Raw genomic sequence first — 27,593 nt, 5'->3', positions numbered from 1 at the left:
CTGTCTAAGCTTCCATCAGCCTTTGAAACTACAGAACATCTTTTCCATTATGTGTTCCGCTACTATGGTCTTCCTGAAGACATTGTCTCTGACCGGGGACCTCAGTTTACATCAAGGGTTTGGACAGCTTTCTTTCGACAACTTAATGTCAATATAAGTCTCACTTCAGGTTATCACCCCCAGTCTAATGGCCAGATGGAATGTATGAATCAAGAACTCACCAAATTCACCAAACGCATGTACTGTCAACAGAATCATGCCGACTGGAGCCGCTTTCTTCCCTGGGCAGAATATGCGCAGAACTTGATCCTCAAACCCTCCACAAAATTGACGCCCTTTCAGTGTGTTCTTGGGTTCCAACCCCCTCTATTTCCATGGTCTGGTGAACCGTCTGATGAACCTGCTGTTAATGACTGGTTTCAGCGTAGTGAGGCTGTTTGGGATCAAGCTCATGTCCATCTACAGCGTACCATCAACAGGGGAAAGGAACAAGCGGACCGCCATTGTCGTCCCACTCCCAAATACATTCCAGGACAGTGTGTGTGGCTTTCAACCCAGAACCTCCATCTACCTTGCAAGAAGCTCAGTCTCAGGTATGTGGGTCCATTCAAAATCCTAAGACAAATTAATCCTGTGTTATATCACCTCCAATTACCTGCTAATTATCATATTTCTCCCACTTTTCATGTCTCTCTGCTGAAACCTGCCGGTAGTCCGAGGGTGGAGGTGGAAGATCATCCATGATCGTGGATGGTGAGGAGGCATTCCTAGTACGAGATCTGCTAGATTCCAGACGTCAGGAAAGCCAGATCCAATATCTGGTAGATTGGGAGGGGTACGGTCCGGAGGAGAGGTCCTGGGTCAAGGCAGATGATATCCTCAACCCCAATCTCATCACAGAATTTCATAGGACTCACCCGGAGAAACGTCATGGTTACTTGTGTAACCTCCGTTTCCTGATGGAGGAAAGAGACGTTGTGTCAATGTAGTGACACTAGGGGTCACTCTTGGGAGCCGGAGACACCTCTGGTTTTTTATAAAAGGCCAATGAAAATTGGTGAGTGGTATTTGCATGCCACTCCCCCAGACATACGGGTATAAAAGGAGCTGGTATGCAACCACTCATTCAGGTTTTATGCTGAGGAGCCGATATGAGGTCCGGCCATTTCAGCGGGTAGTTCAGCGTTGTGGCAGGAGGGACACAACGTCTCGTTCCCTCCATCAGGGAACGGAGGTTACACAAGTAACCATGACACTCCCTATCTGTCACTCACTCGATGTTGTGTCGATGTAGTGACACTAGGGGTCCCTATACGAAACGCCACAATTGGCTGAACTGTGTTACTTGAACTAGCGGTGTGTGGTGGGCAGACTACTGTGTGCCTCATAGCCAGCACACCAGGTTGACACGTAACCTCCCCCAACATAGTTATGAGTGTCGAATTGCCCTTTTTGGGGACAAGTCGACTACCCAAAAGATAGAGACAGGCTTAACCCAGTCGTGGCCTCTTTTCCCCTTCTTTTTTTCCACTCCCTAAAAAAGAAGGGGGATTATCCGACTGGGCTGCCAGGTCTAGTCGGGGGGTGTCCCTCCCAAGGGGAAGACACCGCGGAGACCACACCTCGCCCAAAGAGAGGAGGGGATATTTAAGTGGAAAAATACATCACATGGTCTTTCCAACCATGTGGGGAGTCTTCAAGGTAGATCCTGCCCAATGGGGGAGGAGTTACTACAAACATGGAGACTGGGGCAGAGGGGCTCTGCCCAAGGAAGACGCAGTTTGCCAACAGGGAAACGAATTAGCGGAAGATATATAATCGCATGGGGTTAGCCTTACAGGGAACCGCCACATGCGGAGCACATACCCCAGAACAGGGCTCTTAGTTAGCGCGTGTACTGGGCCGGCAGCGAGTCTCTCTGAAAACTCGATTGCCACAGGCCTCGGAAGAAGTCAGCCAGGGAACAAAGTTTGTGAACACTACTGGGAATTAATTGCGCACATCTTCAGCTCAAAGGGAGGTGGAAAGCACTATGTGCAAGCGATACACCCGGCCAGCAATCCCGGGCTTATCCGCTTGTGTTGCGTGCCACTACCTGGGATGAAACCGGTTCCACCCGGAGGTTGTAGAACCTTGCACAGGTGTTGGGTGTCGCCCAGCCCGCTGCTCTGCAAATGTCTGTTAGAGAGGCACCCCTGGCCAGGGCCCAGGGAGCCGCTACACCCCTGGTAGAATGGGCTTGTAGCCCTATCGGGGGCGGCATATCCTAGGCGACATATGCCATAGTTATGGCGTCAATGAGCCAGTGGGCGATCCTCTGCTTGGAGATAGCGCTTCCTTTCCGCTGTGCACCAAAGCTGACAAAGAGTTCCTCAGAGATTCTAAAGCTCTGCGTGTGATCCAAATAGATGCGTAAAGCGCGCACTGGACACAGCGACGACAGGGCTGGGTCTGCCTCCTCCTGGGGCAGTACTTGCAGGTTCACCACCTGGTCCCTAAAGGGGTGGTGGGAACCTTGGGCACATAGCCCGGTCAGGGTCTCAGGATTACGTGAGAGTAACCTGGACTGAACTCCAGGCATGTTTCGCTGACAGAGAACGCTTGCAGGTCACCAACCCTCTTGATGGAAGTGAGCGCAGTCAGGAGGGCAGTCTTCAAGGAGAGTGCCTTAAGCTCGGCTGACTGAAAAGGCTCAAAGGGGGCTCTCTGTAGACCCTGAAGAACTACAGAGAGGTCCGGTGAGGGAACGAGGCGTGGTCTGGAGGGATTCAGCCTCCTGGCATCTCTTAGGAACCTGATGATCAGGTCGTGCTTCCCTAAGGACTTACCATCCACTGCGTCATGGTGTGCTGCTATGGCGGCAATGTACACCTTAAAGGTGGAAGGGGACAGCCTCCCTTCCAACCTCTCCTGCAGGAAGGAAAGCACTGATCCGACTGCGCATCTCTGGGGGTCTTCCCGACGAGAAGAACACCACTTAGCGAACAGATGCCACTTAAAAGGCATACAGGTGCCTCATAGAGGGGGTCTCCTCTGACTCCAGAGGAGGAGACGGAGGGTGAGTTGTGACATACAACGAGAGTGCAGACTGCCTTGGCGGTTGACATATGCTACCATTGTCGTGTTGTCTGTCTGAACTAACATGTGTTTGCCCTGGATCAACGAAACCTCCGCAGGGCGAGCAGAATTGCCAACAACTCGAGGCAGTTGATGTGCCAATGCAGTCGCGGACCCGTCCAGAGGCCGGCGGCTGCTTGCCCTTTGCAAACAGTGCCCCAGCCCGTTTTGGAGGTGTCTGTCATGACCCCGACGCACCTAGTTACCAGTTCTAGAGGAACACCTGCCCATAGAAATGAGAGGTCGGTCCAAGGGCTGAAAAGACAGTGACAGACTGGCGTGATGACCATGCGACATGCCCCGTGGCACCATGCCCATCTCGGGGCTCGAGTCTGGAGCCAGTGCTGAAGCGGCCTTATATGCATCAAGCACCGACTGGGCACGCTCGTTCGTAAGGCGCGCCGTCAAGGAGACTGAGTCCAACTCCAAACCGAGAAAAGAGATGCTCTGAACTGGGAGGAGCTTGCTCTTTTCCCAGTTGACCCGAAGCCCTAGTCGGCTGAGGTGTGAGAGCACCAGATCCCTGTGTGCGCACAACATGTCTCGAGAATGAGCTAGGATTAGCCAGTCGTCGAGATAGTTGAGAATGCGAATGCCCACCTCCCTTAACGGGGCAAGGGCAGCCTCTGCGACCTTTGTAAAGACGCGAGGAGACAGGGACAGGCCGAAAGGGAGGAAATTGTACTGATATGCCTGACTCTCGGATGCAAACCTCAGGAAGGGTCTGTGTCGAGGAAGGATCGAGACGTGGAAGTACGCATTATTCAGGTCTACTGCTGCGAACCAATCTTGATGCTGGACGCTCATCAGAATGCATTTTTGCGTTAGCATCTTGAACAGGAGTCTGTGTAAAGCCTAGTTCAGAACTCACAGGTCCAGACCGCGCCATGACCTCCGTCGCACGGAGAGCAAGGTCGGTCACCGAGCGCAGTTCCTGCATCAATCCCGGGGCGGAACTACCTTCGTGCAGTTCCTTTAGTGCCTTGGCGGACTTGCAGGAGAGCCGTGGTGTGCAGGGCAGAGGCGGCTTGTCCAGCAGCACCATAGGCCTTGGCTGTCATAGACAAGATAAACCTACAGGCCTTGGACGGGGGCTTTGGGCACCTGTGCCAGGTGGCAGCTCTCTGCGGGCATAGGTGCGCCGTGAGCGCCTTTATCCACCGGGGGATTGCCGAATAGCACTTGGCTGCCCCACCATCGAGGGTAGTGAGGGCGGGGAAGCTGAAAAGATCGGGACCGAGCAGTAAAAAGTGCCTCCCGCAACCTTGTCAGCTCTTCATGCACTTCCGGGAAGAAAGGAACGGGGGCGGGGCGTGGCTTTGAGCGGCGCCGCAAGCCCAGGAACAAATCACCGAGCCGTGAGGGTTCAGGGAGAGCAGAGGGTTCCACTCAAGCTGACGCTCGTGGCTGCCCGGGAAAGCATGTCCTCATCTCCATGTCAGCCTGTGAAGGGAGGAGCCCAGCTGAGGCTTCCGACTGGACGAGCCCGCTCTCCGATGCTGCGCTCGAGAGATCATCACTTTCGCAGGCTCAGAATAAGAGGTTGAACTCGCCGTGAGACGAGCCGGCGGACTCATCCAGAAGCCCGATCGGGGCAGACGAGCATGCTGGGGAATGGGAGGTCCGTGGGGGGATACCCGGTGGAGGCGGTCCCATTGGGGTCCCCAAATCACCCCCAGTGCTAGCCGCGCTGGCCTCATACCTGTGGGTAAAAGGACCGAGGTGGGGAGCCTCTGGGGTGGGTTACTTTCTTACGAATGCAAGCCGCGACCGCAACGTTGCCATGGACATATCCTCACAATGAGAACATGACCATCCACGAATGCTGTCTCCGCGTGAGCAGTGCCCAGACATGAAAGACAGTGATCGTGACCGTCAGAAGGCGAGAGATAACGAGCGCAACCAGGAATAACACACAATCGGAAAAGAATCTTTAGAAAGACGCATCTTTAAAAAGACGTTCCGTGTGTGCTGCTCTTTTAGAGAAATATACTCTTTTAGAGAAATATACTCTTTTATTTCTGCCGAAGCACCCAGGGGCATTCTCTGTAGTGCACCAGTGCAGAGGGAGGAGAAGCCGCTGAAATGCGCCGTCAGATCCAGCAGAGGTGAATGAACAATAATATTCAGCTCAGTGAGCATCACCGTTCAGCTCCGAAGAGAAAATCTGAATGAGTGGTTGCATACCAGCTCCTTTTATACCCGTATGTCCGGGGGAGTGGCATGCAAATACCACTCGCCAGTTTTCATTGGCCTTTTATCAAAGACCAGAGGTGTCTCGGGCTCCCAAGAGTGACCTCTAGTGTCACTACATCGACACAACATCGAGTGAGTGACAGATAGGGAACTGGCCCCTCGACCTCGAGGAAGACCCTGACATCGGATGTGCTCTCGGGGGGGGGCTCTGTCATGAACGCACGAAAGGTGAAGATTCCTCAATCAACCACCGGAGGTCTCACTCACCTGAATATTAACATTGAACTGCACTTCCCAAGTGCCCACATGCCTGGACTGATTACCCTACACCTGCCTCATATCACTCAGACTATTTAAGCCCAATGTGTGTGTTCATTCATTGCAAAGTCTTGTTTGCCCTGGCTACATTTCTTAGTGTTATTACTTACTCTGTTGATCTACCCATGTTTGACTCTGCTTTGGATTTACCTTGTATGATTCTCTGCTGCCTGCCTATTACTGTGTTTGCCTGGACTATCTCTATTGCTGGTTTGCTGCCTGCCTCAATCCTTTGCCTGTTTGACTACGTTACTGCCCTGTCTCTGATATTGTTGGTTGCCCTGGTTATTTTACCCATGCCTGTTTGTACTCTGAACTTGCTGTGTTAATAAACCGCACATGGATCCCACTCAGCCTGAGTCAGTGTTACACTTGGTCCCATATAGCTGCTCATGCTCATTCCATTTGAGAGGTTACGCATAGAAGTTCATTTTCATTTTAAGCTAATTAATAGTTTATGCGCAAAACAACAATTGCTTGCTCTTTTTCTTTCTTTCAGGAAACACTTGACTAACCTCATTTCCGTTGTTTGCATCGCGGATGCCACTGTCACCTGGAAGGTCAAACACCAAACCAAAGGTGAACCAAACCATGGTGACCATATGGACACATTGTAAAATGTCTTCAATATCTAATGTATGTCATTACTACCATAAAAGTAGGTTATTTACAAGCACATATAAAGGTAGGTAGAAGCTTAGGCAGAAATTTGCAGTCAGAGAAAGACGATTTGTGTTATATATGACCACATACAAATATGCATTTAAGAATTCTTATGGTTGGTGCCTTACCAGTCTCAATCCAAGGGGTGAGGTCAAAGGCTGGGATATTGTCACAGCTAACGAAACTTGCAGAACTGCTGAAGCGGAAAGGATCACTGGGAACGTTACGGATTCCTGTGTTGTCGCAGATGATGCGGGCCAGAGACACAGAGGCAAGTGAGGCTTTTTGTCTGGTTGTGAACACTCCTTTGTTCTCCCACCATAACCTAAACACAATCACACTTGGCATTAACATCACTCACACATATACTAGACTAATAGACTAAATGCACAGAGATTTACCTGTCGCCCTGGCGAATGTGCTTGAACTGCGTAGAGATAAGGCAAGAAAAAAGTGGACCAACACGACCACCAGGTACAAAAGGCTCAGCGATGCCTCCTAACCAAACATCAATGTTTGCAGGGGTTTTGTAAAGCTCAATCAGCTTGCAAGCTAATTTAGTGTTGTTCATCACCACAGCCAATTCTCGCACATTCTGAGGGGTGGATAGTCCACAGAACTGCCGCCATGCATTATAGCCTTATGTGGAATAAAAGGTAGGTATCGGGTAAGTTTTCTCTCAAAAACACATGGAGCACTAAATTAAGTTAAAATGCAGCATAATGTTTGGCTGAATTAACTTCATGTAGTTATTTTTTTAAAGGGTCAAGACTTTGGTAAGAGACTGGAATGTTTACCTTGTATACCGTGGTCACGACTTCTCTGCATGTTGAGGGCGGCTAGGTCCAAAGCAATGTGGCTTGTAAAAGCAAACAGCTTCTCTCTAAGAGCATTCACCATCATGTGATCCTGTGTGTTCAGTTTTGCTGGCCGACCGATCAGTCCTCGGAGAAGAGGATCCACACCACCTAAGGAGAAGAAAAATTGGAAGGACAATTTTAGGGCTCAATGAGTATACTACAACAAATCTTAACAACAGTATCTATATCTTAGGTTTAGGGCTGGGTGATATGGCTACAAAATATATCTCAATATTGTTCAGCCTACTGAGTATATTCAATATACTGATGATTATGTATTTGCTCTGAAATGGCTCAAAAGTGATTTTTTTCAGAGAAACCATTATTTCATCCAGACATTTGTAGCCAAGTATATTCAATATTTTTAAAGGCATTGAATATAAATATTTAAAATAATAAAGGCACCCCCCCCCCCCCCTTCATTGACTAAATGAACACAAGGGAGAATGAGATGTAATAATGTTTTACTGATATGCACTTTTATATGTATATTTTATATACAATGAATCATAGTCTCTTAAAAAACATTATTTACCTTCATATCTTTTTACTAATTTTTTTTTTTTTTTTTTTTTTTTTTTTTTGTGAATGATCAAGGTCTGCAAAAAATAAATAATAAAAAAATAATAATAATTTGGAACCCAGCTGAAAATTGCATTTTACTAAATTATTACCGTTGGACCCCATCAAGCTTATTATTATAATATAATAATGAATTATCATTATTATTTTGAGGATTAGAATTGTGTTGGAGGGTGGAGCTTTTATTTTAACAGTGAAAGTATGTATTTGACAGTTTACAATGTTCTGCATCTGGTAAAACGCTGTCAACTCCTATTCTATTAGACTTTGGCTGTCTCGTTTCGAAGGCTGCGTGCTAGGTAAGACGCGTCCTTTGAAGGCTGCAGTATACCGAGTGTCCTCCTTTAAACAAGTCTCGTTTAAACGAGACGGCCTTCCTAGGACAAACGGAAACGGAACGTAACATGGTTGCTATGACAGCACGCCACTCTTTAACAAGCACGAGCGCTTAGAGTGAGAACGGAACAAAATCCCTTTAGAAGGGAATGTATGAGGTACATTTTAGGAGAAAAGAAAATAGATTTTACAGGTGTACTTTTAGTCTAATACTTTATTTTAATTATATATTAATATAATTATACATATTATATACTCAGCACCCATCTACGGAGGTACTTCAACTTGGGAATTAACATTAATTGCGTTTGAACTTCGTATTTACGGGCAAATTGGCGTTGTTTTTTTTTTTTTTTTTTTTTTTTTTTACATTTCCGTTGAAGCAAAGAACTGTGGGTTGTGAGTGCCCACAAAGGATAGCCTCATGCATCCTCCGAATTCCGTGAAAGAAGGTCGCATTTGAAGGCTGCATTCGGAGTGTGCTACTCGCTTTTCACAAATGCGACCTCCGGAGGACGCAGCCGTCCAAACGAGACACAGCCAGTCGCAATTTGTATAATAACTCGTAGTGATTACTGGTGTTTGGAATTGCGCGAATGTTTTAACATAAAATACTTTTCTTTCACAATGCATGTAAACTGCTCTAAAAGTGCTGAAAACAAGCCCATGAGCCCCGTGTGTGTACAAAACAGTGCATCACCAGTTTATACTGAAGTGCACAGACCATGTTTATTTGTCTTAAATCACAGCCTTTTGCAATTTAATAATCACATATCACCATTTCACCATTTTAATGTTATTTTCATTCATTGTGCAGCCCTTAAGGATTGTACAATTAGTGTACGGATGCCCTTTATGAAACTAAATGAAAAATAAAAAAGCACATTAAAATCATTGTGAAATTCACAATATTGCGTTATTTTATATCATCAGCAAAATCATCGAGATTGTATCGTGAATATTCAATATATCACCCAGCCCTGCTAAGGGTGCATGCAGTTCAGAAATGATAATCCCTATGCCCTATTCTCTTCAAATACCCTCCACTGTTAGACTTTTTTCACCGAAATTGCGATGGTCCTCATGCCGAGCCTGTGCTCCGTTGGTTCACGGCTAGGGGAATCTGGAGCCAATTGTGAACCGGCTGTGCTTTTCCACTGACCTGAGAGCCGAACGGTAATGTAACGGGTTACTATCTATGTGGTAGTTTCACGTAACTATCTCAAACAAACTAACATGGTGCATCACAGTGTGTTTGTATACAGTTTTTACTCTTGTTTTTGAGGACAAATTTAAACATACAGATTAATGCAATCCATTGTTATTACATTGCTCAACAAGATTGTCAGAGACGACATCTACGCTAAAGACGACAGGCAGTGTAATTACATTATATTGTATGAACTATGGCTTAACTTACTGAGTTCTGTAAACTGTTATAGTGGAATCATTATTAACATTGGTGTAGCAGATGGTTGTATTTGGATTTTTGCCATAGCATATAATATTATTGATTGAGAATCCCACCGTTTTACTGAACAAATAGCCACGATCTTCCAAACTTAGTGAGTAGCTGGTCAAAAATCCCCTTACAGAACAAAACAATGCACAAATTAAGAGGACAACAGTGTAAGGAAAGCTAACAAAGTTGACAAATATAACAATTTAGATCAGAGATCAGCTGCAGAGGACACGGGCGATTCACTGTTTATCACGAGCGTTACTGGCTGAATTCAATGCCCCAGTTAGTTATCAGGCTTGTCGGTGTCCGAGTCCAAAACATCGTTGCTCCGTCTACTGTCGCTTTTACTTATGTCCTTCTTATGGTCCCTGTACTCCCTTAACTGTTTTTCAATTTGTTTATGATTTGGTCAGTTGCCCGACTGAAGGCAGTGTACATCATTTCGTGCTGTATCTTCATTCTCGTAGAGTAATTTTTTCCTTTGCGATTTCTCTAGTTTATCTCGGATCTTCGTAATTACCATATCACAAGTAGAGCACTCGTTTCATCATGTTGCCTGAATACTTTTGATGTCTGATAATTTTTAAAAAAAATTTTTATTGTTGTTATAGAGTGAAGAAGTACTCCTTGCTGCAGACGGTAGCTACTGTTGTTGTTTGGGAAAACTTTGCTATGGTGACGAAACATTGTCCTGCCCTCCATTCCCTGACATAATTGGTTCATGGGTAGAGACCAGCAAGCTTTTGGGGCCCAGGAACCCACGTCTGAACCATGTCGGTTGAAAAGGGCTATGTGAGAGCTTCAGATCTGGTTTGGAACTCAACAATAATGGTCAACTGGAGATCACTTTAAGTCATTTATGCCATTTGGAATGCAGTGCAAGTCTCAAACTTACCCTCAAAGATCAGTCTCCAAGGAGAAAAGAAGGCCTCAAAGAGGGGCACGCTTGGAAATTGAGGATGGTTCTTGTAATTTTCGTCAAGACGAAATATGATGGGTTGGATGGCCAGGTGGGCAAAACGGAAAGCTGCAGTGGCAAAGACATTAGCAATGCTAGGGTCCACATTCTCATCATACCCTGGATATTGGCCAAGGTGTTTATTGTAAGCATCAGGGCCAACAATGTGCGGCAGGTATTCCCTAATCACCAGTATCTAAAAGAGAAAGATTTAGGGGTTCTTGATAATACATATCTGTTCAGTTAAATGTTGTAATTACTTGTGTTCAGGGTTGAGGAGTAACAGAATACATGTAACGGGATTACGTATTTAAAATACAAAATATAAGTAACTGTATTCCACTACAGTTACAATTTAAATAATTGGTAATTAGAATATAGTTACATTCAAAAAGTATTTTGATTACTGAAGAGATTACTCTGCATCTTATTGTCATTTGTTTCATTTAATATTTAGTCCTTTCAGATAGAAAACATTTATACATATAAATGATGCGATCCAAAGATTTGAACAACGGTGAAACACTTTATTATGATGTGCTACATTCATACGAGCAGACAGAGAAGAAAGTTTGAAGTAAGTTTGGAGCAGAAGAAATAGAAATAAACCTTGTGTAAATTGTCAGCTTTACGCTAAGCTGAAATGCTATTTCTAGCCATTTTACATGCTTATGTTACCAGGCACGATCATTTTTTTATCAAGAAAATTCACGTTGGATCATAATTTCTTTTTTTCTAGTAAGACCTTTGATATTAGGGCAAAAATCATATTCTTGATAATAATTTTTGTATTGTTTTCCTGTAAAAATATCTAAAAATCCTTAAAACAAGATCAATTTGATTTATCTTGTTTTAGAAACAACACTGCTTGAGATATTTAGCTTTTTCAGAGAATGTATTTTTAACATGTGTATTTTGTCTTACTGTACTGGCAGAGTTTTTATAGTCAAAACAAGTGAAAAAATCTACCAGTGCTGAAGAAGTAATCCAAAGTATTTAGAATATGTTACTGACCTTGAGTAATCTAACGGAATACATTACAAATTACATTTTACAGCATGTATTCTGTAATCTGTAGTGGAATACATTTCAAAAGTAACCCTCCCAACCCTGCTTGTGTTTGACTCACTGTATTTTTCTTTGGGTGGCTTTACCTGTTGGTAGGCACCCACAATCTTTCGTGCCTCTTGATAGAGGGTTTCACTACTCCAACTAGGATTGAGCATGTGAAGGGCACGAGCCAGTCGGTTGTGCTCCCTCATGAATAGTGCATGTAATGAGGTAAGAGCAATGTTCTCATCAACACGACCATCCCCTACACAAATGCATAATTTGAGAGGCAAAATTTACCAACTGTCGACTACTAATACATGTGATCATTTCATATGAAGACTTTTCATATATAAATTTGCTACATTTACCATCAAAGAACGAATAAGTAACTGACCTGCAATGAAACAAGGCACCTCTGTCAGGTTTGTGTCATTGAGGATTTTTCCACGTGTAGCACAAATTTTACTCTGTAAATTGGTAAAGGGCAGGTGCTCTCGCCCATTGTCAGTGAAATGATTGTTGGCAAGTAGCAGACCACCATCATTGGTCAGGTCACGCAGCTCCTTTGCCAGCCCGTCCTCTGCCCCATAAACCTGCCCAGCATCTAGAAAAGCTGTTAGAGCGTTGATCTGTTCTCGGACTTTGGGGACACCACCAAAGATAAAGGCGGTGTTCCCGGAACCACAAGCAGGTGATGAACGGAAGAAGGGGAGACAGGTGTCAGGATTCAGACGTGGATCTTCCTTCGGGATCTGATTTCAGACATTAAAAATAGCATGAAAGACAAATTAGGAATGAAGTAAACAGGTGGGAAAGGACATTGAGAGACTGCAAAGGTACAAACACTGACTGACCGGAATTGGGAAGCAGGGTTCAGAGCGCTCACAGCTATGATCACAGTCTAGGCCATTGCTAAAGGACCTAATGCTTGGTGAGGTGGGTGTAAGAGTCAGATCGTGGTCAACCCACTGTCCAAAGATGGTGAGCATGAAGGTGAAGTCAGTATCATTCTTTACGTCAGCATCCGCAGTGCTTAGAATACGATTGGAAACCAGTCTGACCTGGAATGAACATGACAGAATTTAGAAGCTGTGAACTGATTGGTGACCTACCTGATTGTCAAGGACATTTTAGTAAGCTTATTATAAGTGTCTCCAACATACCAGGGGCAGAAATGCACCATTGTGCAATGTGTTGGGGTCCCACCCTTTGGGCTGTGAGATGCTATCCTCATACTTTGCAGGCAGCCAGCGGGTAAAAGGGGTGTTGGATGCACCAAGGAGAGGGTTCCTCCTAAAGATTGATACAAAAGTTCAGTCCACAGCACTGATTCTCTTGTTTTGCAGTAACTGCATAAATACAGTTGTAAGTAATATAGTGGGGTCCAGGAGTCCACAACTGAAAATGCTTCTATTTTCATTTTCTCCTTTAGTATTTTTTGTTTTTGTTTTATAACATATATATTATGACCATAACAAGTTGAGTGGAAAGTTTAATTGAAAAATTAACATGAATTTCGTAATATTTGGTATGTCCCCCTTTTGCTTTATCGACAGCCTGTATGTCAGCATTTTGTGCAAAACCTGATGATTCATGTTATACGAGTATGATTTGAGGATGTTCCAAAGAGTATCTTGTGTGCTTCAGTATAATCAAGGAAACCTGACCTTTGTCAATGTCACAAATTTGATTATTTTTTTATTAGTGACCTAGAAATAGCACACTGTAGTGCACTATCAAACTTTTGAACCCCAATGTATTGTATCAGTAAAATACTTTTATCAGGTGGTAATTAGCTGAAGAATCACTCAGACTTTGAAAAAATACTCTGAATTAGGAGGGAAGGACTGACCTGTTGTTGCAGACATTGGAGGCAGTTCGATACTTGTTTATGAGGGGTGTGGTCCTACAAGATGGGGGCTGGGTTTGAGCGGCACAGCCTGTCAGACGCTTGATGGTGTTAAGCTCGTCTGGAGTGAGTAGACCTAAGAGAAAAAACACATTGATAGTTGTAGGCATGGAACATCACACTGTAATGGATCAGATCTGCATTTCTGTGTGAGTTTTGCAAATTGTTGTCCTCATACTTGTAGCATTGATGGACCTCTTGTGTGCATGATGAGCCTTCTCACTGATCAGTCTAAGCGTCTGCTCCATGTAATCTGCAGCTCTCACTGCCTCACGGGTTTTTCTAGCTGGTTGTTTCATAAGACGCAGTTTGTCGGAAGGCTTGATGACATCCTTGCGCACCCTTGCTAAACTCCTGGAAGTGGGAAAATGTATGAAAATAGATGAACAACTGGAAAATAATGTTGAGCAATTTACATTCTTACAAACTTTACTCACTCATCACGGGAATACTTGTAAGCAGCATTCACGATTTGTTTTGCTTTCTCAATTGAATCTAGAATGAACTGTCTCCCAGGACTCTCTTCTTCTGCTAAAAAAGGGCATTACGACATGAGACAAATGTTAGAAAGACTAACAATGACTAATACTATAGTACCGATATACAGTACTGTGCAAAAGTTTTAGGCACTTGTGAAAAATTTTGCATAGCGAGGATGTCTTCAAAAATAATGACATAAATAGTTTTCATTTATCACTTAATGTCATACAAAGTCCAGTAAACATAAAAAAAGCTAAATCAATATTCGGTGTGACCACCTTTGCTTTCAAAACAGCACCAGTTCTCCTAGGTGCACCTGGACACAGTTTTTCTTGGTTGTTGGCAGATAGGATGTTCCAAGCTTCTTGGAGAATTCGCCACAGTTCTTTTATCTATTTAGGCTGTCTCAATTGCTTCTGTCTCTTTGTGTAATCTCAGACAGACACGATGTTCAGTGGGGGGATTTGTGGGGGCCATGACATCTGTTGCAGGGCTCCCTGTTCTTCTATTCTAATCTTTTCTTTTTGCAAAAGTAATGTTTGGGAGTCTAACATTTATATTTCCTATTGACACACTAAAGCTGAAGATATAAATAACCATCTTATGTGCCTAAGACTTTTGCACAGTACTGTATATATTTTTTTTTAGATGAAAGAGCTGCGTCTAAATGACTCATGACAACAAAACTGGATTTCTTGCTGGATTTCTTGCTGCTCTTCTTGCTGCCGATTCAACACATAAATTTAGTGCATTTAATTATATGAAAAATAACGCATAAAAAAAAAAATCGCAATTAATTAATACCATTGATCCACACGTAAATTCTATAATAAGAAATGTTCCTACCATCGGAGCATTTCAAATTTGATGTTCCACATGTGGCAGTAGGGGGCAGTCAGCACTCCAGCTGTACAGGCAACCTGCCTTGTCAAACCAACAAGAGCAACAGGCAGCACAGCCTTCTACAGATGCGCTTTTGTGCTCAAAGACAACTGGACTGAGCACAACCAAATGCAGAGATCTTTAAATGCGTTTTTCAACGTTTCAAACTACATTTAACTTGATAGAGCATTCAAAAAACTCAGCGCTTATGACTGGAGGTGCTGAAATCTAGTGAAGTGCAACACAACCAAAGTGAGACGCTCCAAAAGCATCCATCTGATGCACAAGTACATAGACAAACAAATAAAAATAGCTCTGATGGAAGTAGGCCAATAATATGTTTTCTTCAATGATATGGAAATAAAACAAGCAAAATTTTGACTTTTAATGCACTTTTTATTGCAGAAATGCTTAAAATATATGTATATCATGTAATGTATTTGAATTATCTGAATTATTTATTATATATTAAATGAGTAATTATTTTAATTATTATATACTACATTATCTTTATTTGGGGGCCTTTCTCAGTAAATATTGATATTTGTGATTAATTTAATGGCACACCATGTAATTATTTAGATAAAAAAATTCTATCCACTGACAGCCCAAATTGCAGCATAAACATATTTGATGCTATATTTTTCATGTTTTGTAGTCTTATTTTTGATTTCATGATTAACTGATTAACTTACCCAAGACATTCGTATTAAGGGCACAACAGCAGCCCACCACAAAAAGAAATGTGTAAAGATTCATCTCTGAAACAGATATACAGAGAAGAGTAATCTTTTGACCATATAATAGACAATTGTATTTTTATGAAATGTGCACTAGAACAACTCATGCATTGTCATTTTATGTATTTTTGTCCTCCTAAATTAAATAGCTGCATTAAAATGAGCAAACTCTTAAACAAAATAGCTGCTCAAAAATATGTCTATGTAAAGGAAAATATCCTGGACAAAAGAATTTTGCATCCACTTAATCAGTTTCCATGTTGTTACTGTGTTTTGTCTTCAAGGATAGTAGTCTAGACTAGACTAATTTAACACATGAATTACTTTACGTGCATGCCTTACATTTGAATGAACATCACTAAGATTAACCATAATCACATATAATTTCAAAATAAACATGTGCGGTTAAGTAATTATTACAGATGTTTAGAATTTCTCACCTGTATATCAGATGTTTGGCTCTCTGGGTCTAACTCAAGGCTCAGAGTGTGTTGTTCTGACTGAGGATGGAGCAGATGAGCTTTTAAAGCAACCCTCATCCTCACTCTGTGAAGCATCACTTGAGAAACATAAGGCGTGGCTACAAGATTTCTTTCTTCTTCCTTGTCCCAAGTACAAGTGCAGTGACCATGTGTAGTTTTTTTTTTTTTTATTAATTTGAACATTCTGACACTTTTAAGAAACTGTTTAAGTGGTCAGTGGTGGTTAGAGATGGTGACATTCAGGGCTAGAATGCGGCAGTTCTAGTGAATACATTGCTGTCATTGCTGTATACAGACACATCACAGTTGTAGATTAGAATTAACAATTGTGTCATAGTCACACATAATTATTTGATATTATATCCTATTTGGTTATGTATTCACACTCTGAAAGTGCATTTAGCATTTAGAAAGTAGAAAAGGACTGCTAATCAATGGAGGATAAAAAAAAAAGTTGTTTTTATTTGTACTTATTTCACTTTGTTAAAAGCATACACAAAATATAGTTGTCACAGAATGGACTACAAATTAATTTGTTGCAATATGACAACAAAACAAACATACAACAAATAAAATGAGCTAGTGCATGTAAAGTTACAATAATGCTACTAAATAATGAATATACAGTAGTTGATATTCATATAGTATACAGTAATAGTGATGAATATACTGTAGTAATGTATTACAACTTAAACAATAAGTATCACTGAACACTAAATTGAGATTCAAATGATTACAGCACATTACTTTGATAAAAACATAGTTAATATGTTTGTTAACAATAAAACAGACCAGGGAAAGTAAGCAATCACAGTATAAAATAAATTCGAAAATACAAAAAGGTGGATAAGTGTGGCAGAAATATACAATTTGCATTGAATAGGTTTCCACAGTTTGGTTTTGAGCAAATTATTTTACTCTGGTTATTACATTTATTTTCTGGAATGTACTTCTTTCTTGCTATTCTAATAAATAAAAATTCACAGTTGTAACATAAGTTGAAAAATTTAATTTTAATAATATGCAAGAATCTCAGAGTATCCAAACAGTGGAAGGTTGATTAAACTTTTATCAGAAGGATATTTAGCATTTGCGTGCACTTTTTATAAATAAAAGAATCGGAATATGAAATGAAAACAATGTTTTTCATAATAGATTCCTTAATCAGCGAAGAGAATATGGCCAGAGAAGTAGCTGGAACTGGTTATTCCATTTGCACCCCGAGAAGTCTCTATCCACACACAGTCTCCTTTCTGAAGCCTCAGAACTACCTGCCCTTCAGCTAATGTTCGTACATTTAGATTGATTGTTTCAGCAGTTAGCTGTACAATTTGGTTTTTCTTTAAGGTCACAGTGCCCAACGTTCTAGTTCCTATGCATGAGAACTGAAATTCATATACACCAGGTATATTGCAGTAGAACAACCCTGTTGTTCGGTCATAATGGTTCTGGCCATTGTAAAGGACTTTATTGAACACAACAACTTTAGCAGAGATCGGGAGGATTGTGCCAAGGGAAGCAAAGAAGGCAGACTGTTGTCTTGTGGTATTAATGGGTGGTCCAGGAGGTCCAGGTGGGCCTGCTAGACCTCGGGGACCTGGAAAGAGCAAATATTAGAGAGGAAAATAAAAAAATCTTTAAGGGATATTAATACTCATCCTTCATGTTTTATTTAGTTTAATACTTTATTAGATAATAATACTGTATATTCATTCATTATAAAGTTTGGAGTGGTATAGCTTCTGCAGTTATCCAACTTTTAGAGATGATACAATTCTGGGCCTGAAACAATTATCGCTAAACAGCCATGCTAAGTGTAAAGCTGGCGTATACATCAATGCATAATTATTCTGTCTGGAAAGTAGCTATAAATTAGTTTTCAAATGGCAAAATAGGAGCAGAAACTTTATTCTAATGCTGTTTATCTAATCTTGCCTCCATTGGTTTATACTGGTTAGATCTGTCATCAGGTATAATTAAAGAACATTGAAGCCCTGTTTACACCCAATATTACAAGCAGTGTGGGTGATCAGATCACAAGTGGTCAGTCAAGACACATCACTGTTAATACCTTTCAACAACTTGTGCATTTCCTGTGGCCACTTGTGATCAGAATTCAAAGAGAGGGTCTTTGATTTTGTGAATCAATATGTCACACTTATTTTAGTGCAGTGGATGATTGACCAGGGAGTAGGCATTTTGTCACTGTTGTCTAGGATGCATCGGAACAAATGAGTGTTTACACAAATGCAATGTGATCACAGGTGATTTGACCACTTTCAAATGTGGTTTGAGTGTTCGGATCACAAGATGTTTTGGATCCCGTCTACACCTCTATTTATCAGTGTCCACTTATGATTGAATCACTCGAAACAGATGTTAAAACCATGTGTAAACAGGGTCTTAATGAGCTGATAAACTGGCTTACCTTGTTCCCCTGGAGGTCCTTTGGGTCCGGGAGGCCCTTGAAAGGTATCAGAATCTGAGGGGTTAATGAATGGATGTTATATTTTTGTGCTATGTGCCTAATTATTTTACATAATAGTAAATAAATAAAAAAATAAATAAATTACCATTTAAAATGCAAAAGAGGCAGAAAACCCAAGCAAGAAGCTTTAAGCAAGTAAAATGGAGGAAGTTCAGGACTTAACAGTTTACAAAGGTCTGGTGCAGTTCCTGGATGAGCTATAAATTACTGCTTAACAGTTAGACTGAGTATCATACATGTCACTGCACCAAACCTGTGTACAGCAATACATACTTGGCCCCTAATAGCTGCTCATGCTCATGCCAGTTGAAAGGTTTTGCAGAGTATTTGCAGAGAAGTTCACTTTCATTCAAGCTAAATAATAGGTAATACACAAAACACAGTTATTTACTCTTTTTCTTGCATTCAGCAGAAAATAATAACTTGTCTAACCTCATTTCCACTGTTTGTAACATGGATGCCACTGTCACCTGGAAGGTCAATCACCAAACTAAAGGTGAACCAAACCATGGTGACAATGCAGACAGATTGTAAAATGTCTTCAATACCCAATATGTGCCTATGCTACCATAAAATTAGATACAGTACTTTACAAGCACATATAAAGGTAGATAGAAGCTTAAGCAGAAATTTGCAGTCAGAGGAAGACGATTTGTGTTATATTTGACCACATACGTATACTTGATGCATTTAAGAGTTCTTCTGTTTGGTGTCTTACCAGTCTCAATCCAAGGGGTGAGGTCAAATGCTGGGATATTGTCACAGCTAACGAAACTTGCAGAACTGCTGAAGCGGAAAGGATCATAGGGAACGTTACGGATTCCTGTGTTGTCACAGATGATGCGGGCCAGAGACACAGGGGCCAGTGAGGCTTTTTGTTTAGTTGTGAACACTCCTTTGTTCTCCCACCATAACCTGAACACAATCACACTTGGCATTAACACCAGTCACACACATACTAGACTAATAGACTAAATGCACAGAGATTTACCTGTCACCCTGGCGAATGTGCTTGAACTGCATAGAGATAAGGCACGCAAAAAGAGGACCAACACGACCACCAGGTACAAAAGGCTCAGCGACGCCTCCTAACCAAACGTCAATGTTGGCAGGGGTTCTGTAAAGCTCAATAAGCCTGCGAGCTAATTCAGTGTTGTTCATCACCACAGCCAATTCTTGCTCATTTTGAGGAGTGGACAGTCCACAGAACTGCCGCCATGCATTATAGCCTTATGAGGAACAAAATGTATGTATATGGTAAGTTTCCTCTCAAAAACACATGGAACTAAATTAAATTATAATTCAGCATGAAATTGGGCTGAATTAGCTTTAGGTGGTTGGTTTTAAAAGGGTCAAGAATTGGTAAGAGGCTAGAATGTTTACCTGGTATACCGTGGTCACGACTTCTTTGCATGTTGAGGGCGGCCAGGTCCAAAGCAATGTGGCTAGTAAAAGCAAACAGCCTCTCTCTAAGAGCATCCACCAACATGTGATCCTGTGTGTTCAATTTTGCCGGCTGACCAATCAATCCTCGGAGCAGAGGATCCACACCACCTAACAAGAAGGAAAGTTTTAGGGCTCAGTGGGTAGACCACAACAAATCTGTACTACATTATCTGTTACAGGTTGTGTTCCATTCAGAATATACCCTTTTCCCCTCTAAGACTTTACACTCCACTGTGAGTGCTTGGAGAGCCATAAAGTCTGGGGCTTAAAATTACTGTCATTCTGAACTCAAGTCATTTTTATTGGAATAACGACCTTACAGCATGGCTACCATGATTGTTCTCCCTTAAACTTCCTCGCGAGGCATCATTGACCTTATTTACACCTGGTATTAAAGGTGCTGTAAGTGATTTTTTTTTTTATTAAATGAAATGCAGAAAACGTCCCTATTATCCCTCAGATAACACTGTAATAAGTGCCATGAAATATCACACCTGTCTCTGATACAGCCCTAGGCTCTGCTAACAGTCGCGGCCCGTTCGGCATAATGCGGCAGCCCGTTTCAGCTTATCACCAGCCTTTCGGCCCCGTTTCACGATCGGCCCACCAGGAAGTCCCGGTTCTCTCTATGACAAGTCCGCCCCTGACCACATCGAATTTGAGGTGTAAATGATAATCTGTCCTGATGTGTTCCGGACAGCAGAGAAGCACCACCCCTATAAGCTCAATCAAATGCTTTTGCTAAAACAAGTTTTAAACTTTGCCAGTTACGTGCAGCTTTAAAAGGAAATAACTGTATGATGGGAAAATTTTATGAGATCAACATGCAGGGACACAGATGTGGAGCACACACATCTGAAGCTCAGCTAACACAGGTACTCCACTACATTAATGGATAATTTTACTCGAAATGTTGCGTTTGTTCTTAGATTAAACTTCAACTGCATCTTGGAGCGACTTTTGCATCTTTTTTTCAGTTTATTATCATGCAGATGATTGTATGTCGTAATGAAATCAGAGACACCTCAAAAACCAAACACAAATGGTGACAGGAGTTGCATTTGAGACGCATGGTAATACCAGGTGTATACAGTGACGTGTCTCGCCTGACTACGTTATCGGATCAACCAAGACGCATCTTAATACCAGGTGTAAACAGGATAATTTATGCTGTTTGAAACACCATGCAAGTCTCCCAAACTTACCCTCAAAAATCACCCTCCAAGGAGAAAAAAAGGCCTCATAGAGGGGCACGCTTGGAAACTGAGGATGGTTCTGGTAATTTTCATCAAGACGAAATATGATGGGTTGAATGGCCAGGTGGGCAAAACGGAAAGCTGCAGTGGCAAAGACATTAGCAATGCTAGGGTCCACATTCTCATCATAACCTGGATATAGGCCAAGGTGTTTATTGTAAGCATCAGGGCCAACAATGTGCGGCAGGTATTCCTTAATCACCAGTATCTAAAAGAGAAAGATTTAGGAGTCCTTGATAATGCATATCTGTTCAATTAAAGGTTGTAATTGCTTGTGTTTAATCAATGGATTTTTTTGGGTGGCTTTACCTGTTGGTAGGCACCCACAATCTTTCGTGCCTCTTGATAGAGGGTTTCACTACTCCAACTAGGATTGAATATGTGAAGGGCACGAGCCAATCGGTTATGCTCCCTCATGAATAGTGCATGTAATGAGGTAAGAGCAATGTTCTCATCAACACGACCATCCCCTACACAAATGCATAATTTGAGAGGCAAAATTTACCAACTGTCAACTACTATGCAATGTGATAATCTTATATGAAGACAAATTTGCTGCATTTTCAATCAAAAAACGAAAAAGTTACTGACCTGCAATAAAGCAAGGCACTTCTGTCAGGCTTGTGTCATTGAGGATTTTTCCACGCGTAGCACACATTTTGCTCTGTACATTGGTAAAGGGCAGGTGCTCTCGCCCATTGTCAAGAAACTGATCATTGAAGCGAAGCAGACCACCATCATTGGTCAAGTCACGCAGCTCCTTTGCCAGCCCATCCTCTGCCCCATAAACCTGCCCAGCATCTAGAAAAGCTGTTAGAGCGTTGATCTGTTCTCGGACTTTGGGGACACCACCAAAGATAAAGGCGGTGTTCCCGGAACCACAAGCAGGTGATGAACGGAAGAAGGGGAGACAGGTGTCAGGACTCAGACGTGGATCTTCCTTTGGGATCTGATTTCAGACATTAAAAATAGCATGAAAGACAAATTAGGAATGAAGTAAACAGGTGGGAAAGGACATTGAGAGACTGCAAAGGTACAAAAATTGACTGACCGGAATTGGGAAGCAGGGTTCGGAGCGCTCGCAGCTCTCATCACAGTTGAGGCCATTGCTGAAAGACCTAATGCTTGGTGAGGTGGGCGTAAGAGTCAGATCGTGGTCAACCCACTGTCCAAAGATTGTGAGCATGAAGGTGAAGTCATTATCATTCTCTACGTCAGCATCCGCAGTGCTTAGAATACGATTGGAAACCAGTCTGACCTGGAATCAACAAGACAGACAGAATTGAGAAATTGTGAACTGATTGGTGACCTACCTGATTGTCATGTTCATTTCAGTAAGCTGATTATAAATATCTCCATCTTACCAGGGGTAGTAATGCACCATTGTGCAATGTGTTGGGGTCCCACCCTTTGGGCTGTGAGATGCTATCCTCATACTTTGCAGGCAGCCAGCGGGTAAAAGGGGTGTTGGATGCACCAAGGAGAGGGTTCCTCCTAAAGATTGATAAAAATCACAAACAGAGTTCAGTCCACAGCAGTGATTCACTTGTTTTCAGTAACTGCATGAATACAATTGTAAATAATTCAGTAGGGTCCTGAGTCCACTGAAAATGCTTCTGTTTTGCATTTTTCTGATCTGATACATTTTTTTTGTTTGTTTTATAACATATATTATGACCATAACAAGATAAAAGAATTTTTTTTTTTTAAATTAACATGAATTTCAGAGTTTCTTAGTACTTGTATGTCTTTAATGACAGCCTGTATGTTGCAAGCATGATTTGAGAATGCTGCAAAGAGTATCTTGTGTGCTTCTATATAAGTAAGGAAACCTGACCTTTTGTATAAAGGGGTTAACATGGTCAATGTCACAAATTTGCTTATTTTTTTATTAGTGACCTATACAGTAAAGAGTGCACTGTAGTGCACTATCAAACTTTTGAACCCCAATGTATTGTATCAGTAAAATAATTCTACCAGGTGGTAATTAGTTGAAGAATCACTCAGACTTAGAAAAAATACTCTGAATAAGGAGGGAGGGACTGACCTGTTGTTGCAGACATTGGAGGCAGTTCGATACTTGTTTATAAGGGGTGTGGTCCTACAAGATGGGGGCTGGGTTTGAGCAGCACAACCTGTCAGACGCTTGATGGTGTTAAGCTCATCTGGAGTGAGCAGGCCTAAGAGAAAAAACACATTGATAGTTGTAGGCATGGAACATCACACTGTAATGGATCAGATCTGCATTTCTGTGTGAGTTTTGCAAGGTGTTGCCCTCATACTTATAGCATTGATGGACCTCTTGTGTGCATGATGAGCCTTCTCACTGATCAGTCTAAGCGTCTGCTCCATGTAATCTGCGGCTCTCACTGCCTCACGGGTTTTTCTAGCTGGCTGTTTCATAAGACGCAGTTTGTCCGAAGGCTTGATGACGTCCTTGCGCACCCTTGCTAAACTCCTGGAAGTGGGAAAATGTATGAAAATAGATGAACAACTGGCATGATGTCAAAAAATCGTTGAGCAGTTTACGTTCTTACAAACTTTACTCACTCATCACGGGAATACTTGTAGGCAGCATCCACAATTTTTTTTGCTTCCTCAATTGAATCAAGAATGAACTGTCTTCCAGGACTCTCTTCTTCTGCTAAATAAGAAAAGGGTATTATGAAATGAGACGTATGCTAGACAGACTAATAATGACTAATACAATAGCAAAACGTTTTTCTGATGAATGAGCTGCAAGTCTAATGACTCATGACAGCAAAACAGGATTTCTTGCAGCTAGGGCTGTCAATTTAACACGTTCATTTAGTGCAATTAATTACATGAAAAATTACACATAAAAAATATTAATGCAATTAATCACACCCCTGATCCGTACATTACTTCCGTAATAAGGAATGTGCCTACTATTGGAGCAATTCAAACTTGATGTTCCACATTGATGTGGCAGTAGGGGGCAGTCAGCGCTCCAGCTGTACAGGCAACATGCCTCGTCAAACCAACAAGAACAACAGGCAGCACAGCCTTCTATAGATGCGATTTTAAGCTCGAAGACAGCTGGACCCGAGCACAACCAAATACAAGGATCTTGTGATGCATTTTTCAAAGTTTCAAACTACATTTTAAGGTGTTGTCATTTATTTTTTTATTTTCTTAAATTACAAATTAAAAATACTGTAGCTCAGACGGAAGTAAGCCAATAATAGGGTTATTTTCTATTAATAGGGTTATTTTCAATTATATGGACATAAAACAAACAATATTTTGACTTTTTGTATTGTAGAAATGTTTAACTTGTGTGCTGCCAATATGTATGTACAGTATATGATGTAATGTATTGAATTATCTGAATTCTAATATTTATGTGTAATTATTTAAATTATTATATACTAACGTATCATTATTTGTGGGCCTTTCTCAGTAAATATTTATACGTATTTGCGATTTAATTGTGATTAATTCATCGATGCATCATATAATTTAATCAGTTAACAGCCCTACTTACAGTAGTTTGATGCTATAACAAATGTGTTTGCTATATTTTGCATCTCTTGCTGTTTTTGATTTCATGATTAATTGGTAAACTTACCTAAGGCATTTGTTTTAAGGGCACAACAGCAGCCCACCACAAAAAGAAATGTGTGAAGATTCATCTCTGAAACAGATATACAGAGAAGAATAATTTTTTCACCATATAATAGACCATTTTTTGTTTATGAAAATTGTGTTGGGACAACACATGCAGTGCCATTTTATGCCTTAACACTTTTTTGAAAATTTTCTTTTATAGTTAAATGGCTGCGTTAAAACTCTAAAACAAAATATCTGCTCAAAAACATGTCAATGTAACTAACGCTTGGGTGATCAGGATAATACACATAGAAAATGTCAAAATACTGATAGAGAATCAGAAACAAATGACAAATAAATACCAATACTGCTGTGCAAAGCGCAATAAACTACACATTTTGTCAAAATTGAATTATGACTGAACTCTTAGAATATGATATGTCCTGTAACAGATGGGTTTGGTTCAACTGTGCTCAAATTCAGAGAAAATGGAGAGTGAAAACTGCAGTAACTCCAAAAAAAAAAAAAAAAAAAAAAAAAGCACAGTTACTGTGTTTTGACTTAAAGGGGCAGAATAGTCTACTAGACTTTAGTTTAACACATGAATTCTTTACATGCATGCCTTGCATTGGGATGAGCATTATTAAGAATAACAATAACCACATATAATTTGTAAAATAAAATTTTGCAGTTAAGAAAATTAATTAAGAGAGAACTTCAAAATATTTAGCATTTCTCACCTGTATATAAGATGTTTGTGACTCAAGGCTCAGAGTGTGTTGTTCTGGCTGAGGATGGAGCAGATGAGCTTTTAAAGCAACCCTCATCCTCAATCTGTGATGCATCACTCAGGGAGTCTCAGGCGTGGCTACAGGATTAGTTCCTTCTTCCTTTTCGCAAGTGCAGTGACCTTGTGTGTTAGTTGTTTTATTGATTTATTTGAAGTGACATTCTGAAACATTTTTACTCTACATTACTGACATCAGTGTTTCCCAACCCTGTTCTTGGCAGACATTGTAAAAAGTGGAAGCATGCAATTGGTATCTCAAGGATCTGTTTTAACTTGATCTAACCCTAAAAATTACTTATTAATGTGAATGATTTCACTACCTTATTGTCTTCCTGTTTCTATTGTTTGTTTTTTTCTTACTTAAAAAACAAGAAATCTTTTCTGTGAAACTGACGAACAATAGATAGGTTAAAAAAAAATTAACAACCTAGTGACCTATAATCTCTGACTATCACGGCAGTAAACGTACATGCTAGGAATTAGAATTTCCTTCTCTAATTATTTATCGGCAAAAAGACCATATTTACTGACTTTGCACCTGTCAAAGAGTTTATGGCTTTGAACAAAGGGCATGTTGTGACTGATCCAAGCCTGGAAACTGATTAGAAACTTGTTTCATGCATTAGCCTAAACCAAGAATGTCTATATTTACAGAATATTTGAAATATTCTGTAATATTGCACGTTCACACACTATGGCTCGACTAGAACGAGAATGACTTAAATGAAGAGAATATTTGATATAAGCTAAAAACCTTATCAGAATTTATTGTCTCTTCATTTTCTTATCAGGTTGTTTGTGTTTTGTCAGATGTCCTACTTTCTGTTGTTGGACATTCAGTATATGGGGTCTCTCATGTATAGTACAATATGTTTCTCATTTATTTATCTGCAGAGAACAGCTCCAGACAAATCGTGCAGCCAACTTCTGCAACAATGATTAGTGGTTCCATGGCAAGTAATGCCCTGTCACAGTAATTATATTCATTACTTTTGTACTACTAAAAGAGTCTACAGATTGGTTGTTTTTTGGTTACATGTATAAACACAACAATGTTAAAACAATGTAGAGGAAGTTATTTTATTTTGCTGGCTAACTGAACTAAAGGCAAAACCTCAAGACAAAATCTGTTTTTCAAAAGAGATTTTGCTATTAGATAAAAAACATATGATAGCGCTAATCAAGTGTTAAGCATGTTCACTTTTCAAATGACTCTCTTTTTCGAATTATCTATCCATCACTTTGTACTGTTGTGTATTGAAATTCATTCCTTCCCTTTGAATCAGCTCAGTCTTTTAACCTCAAGTCGTTTATATACTGTAGTTTTTACATTGTAGTTGAACTATAGATCATAGTTTTAGATGTTTATCGGTGTCAGATTATAGTAAATTTAAACTGTTTCACAAAGTTGAGGGAAACACCAAGTCTCCTGTGCAAAAGCAAGCAAATGCAATGCCACTAAAATAATATTTTTCACCATCCATGGTTATAGGAAACAATGCTGATAATGTAGGGTGACCATACATCCTCTTTTTCCCGGACATGTCCTCTTTTTTTGGACCTGAAAAAAGCATCCGGCCGGGATTTAAAAATTGGCTTTAAATGTTCGAGATTTGGCTTTCTTCATATTGACGTGCAGTTAGGACTCTCATACATTCTGTGTATTTGATACTCCGCACCAGTTTTCGTGTTCACGTGTCCTTACGTGATTATGACAGAAAGCGGCAGACTAAGGGTGCTTGGCTGCAGCCTCGTTAGGCTGGATATCTCGGCTGCCACATCATCAAGCACCGTCGACGGCCGTCTCAATATTGAGGACACTTGGAAGGCAGCCTTGTTTGCCATATTTTGGAGGATGCATCAGGTGTATCCTTTGTGGCCTTCAATCACCCACATTCCTTTGCACATGTCTCAAATTATTTAATAAAAAGGGTGGAAAACGAGTTTCATGACCACGGAGGCTGAAACCTTTATGACGCTGCTTTCTTTCTCTCTTCAAGTT

The 27,593-nt window shown here is 41.1% G+C and overlaps 2 protein-coding genes and 1 long non-coding RNA gene across 4 annotated transcripts in view; 1 reads left to right on the top strand and 2 right to left on the bottom strand.

Moving 5' to 3' along the window:
- LOC127433252 (eosinophil peroxidase-like) overlaps positions 1-15,575 on the bottom strand; it is a 37,338-nt gene extending 21,763 nt beyond the window's left edge. Inside the window, exons 1-12 of the mRNA XM_051684966.1 lie at positions 15,512-15,575; positions 13,892-13,985; positions 13,633-13,808; positions 13,398-13,530; positions 12,709-12,838; positions 12,400-12,606; positions 11,940-12,297; positions 11,647-11,807; positions 10,430-10,688; positions 7,092-7,262; positions 6,696-6,933; positions 6,423-6,619 (exon numbers count right to left, since the gene is read on the bottom strand). Coding sequence (XP_051540926.1) covers positions 6,423-6,619; positions 6,696-6,933; positions 7,092-7,262; positions 10,430-10,688; positions 11,647-11,807; positions 11,940-12,297; positions 12,400-12,606; positions 12,709-12,838; positions 13,398-13,530; positions 13,633-13,808; positions 13,892-13,985; positions 15,512-15,575 — 2,188 coding nt within the window. The remainder of the gene's footprint in view (positions 1-6,422; positions 6,620-6,695; positions 6,934-7,091; positions 7,263-10,429; positions 10,689-11,646; positions 11,808-11,939; positions 12,298-12,399; positions 12,607-12,708; positions 12,839-13,397; positions 13,531-13,632; positions 13,809-13,891; positions 13,986-15,511) is intronic.
- On the top strand, positions 1,152-6,561 carry LOC127433261 (uncharacterized). Its single transcript, XR_007895864.1, has 3 exons — positions 1,152-5,541; positions 6,131-6,210; positions 6,426-6,561. It is a non-coding gene; the product is annotated as an uncharacterized LOC127433261 (long non-coding RNA).
- Positions 15,576-16,488: 913 nt separating the features above from the next.
- On the bottom strand, positions 16,489-25,576 carry LOC127433251 (eosinophil peroxidase-like). 2 transcript variants are annotated; one of them, XM_051684964.1, is made up of 15 exons: positions 25,542-25,576; positions 24,821-24,886; positions 23,779-23,872; positions 23,511-23,686; positions 23,276-23,408; positions 22,593-22,722; positions 22,280-22,486; positions 21,820-22,177; positions 21,538-21,698; positions 21,178-21,436; positions 19,910-20,080; positions 19,518-19,755; positions 19,245-19,441; positions 18,467-18,520; positions 16,489-17,635 (listed from the first exon to the last, which is right to left on the bottom strand). In XM_051684964.1, the coding sequence occupies exons 2-15, from the start codon at positions 24,882-24,884 to the stop codon at positions 17,199-17,201; spliced, it is 2,679 nt and encodes an 892-aa protein (XP_051540924.1). In that variant the 5' UTR covers positions 24,885-24,886; positions 25,542-25,576; the 3' UTR covers positions 16,489-17,198. The 2 variants fall into 2 exon arrangements, with proteins under 2 accessions (XP_051540924.1, XP_051540925.1); XM_051684965.1 differs by lacking the exon at positions 25,542-25,576 and having other exon boundaries at positions 23,779-23,869.
- Between the last annotated feature and the right edge of the window lie 2,017 nt (positions 25,577-27,593).

Source organism: Myxocyprinus asiaticus, chromosome 43, assembly GCF_019703515.2.
Source record: "Myxocyprinus asiaticus isolate MX2 ecotype Aquarium Trade chromosome 43, UBuf_Myxa_2, whole genome shotgun sequence".
NCBI lineage: Eukaryota > Metazoa > Chordata > Actinopteri > Cypriniformes > Catostomidae > Myxocyprinus > Myxocyprinus asiaticus.
Note: the sequence above shows the minus strand (reverse complement) of the source record. Positions and strands in the feature narration are given on the sequence as shown.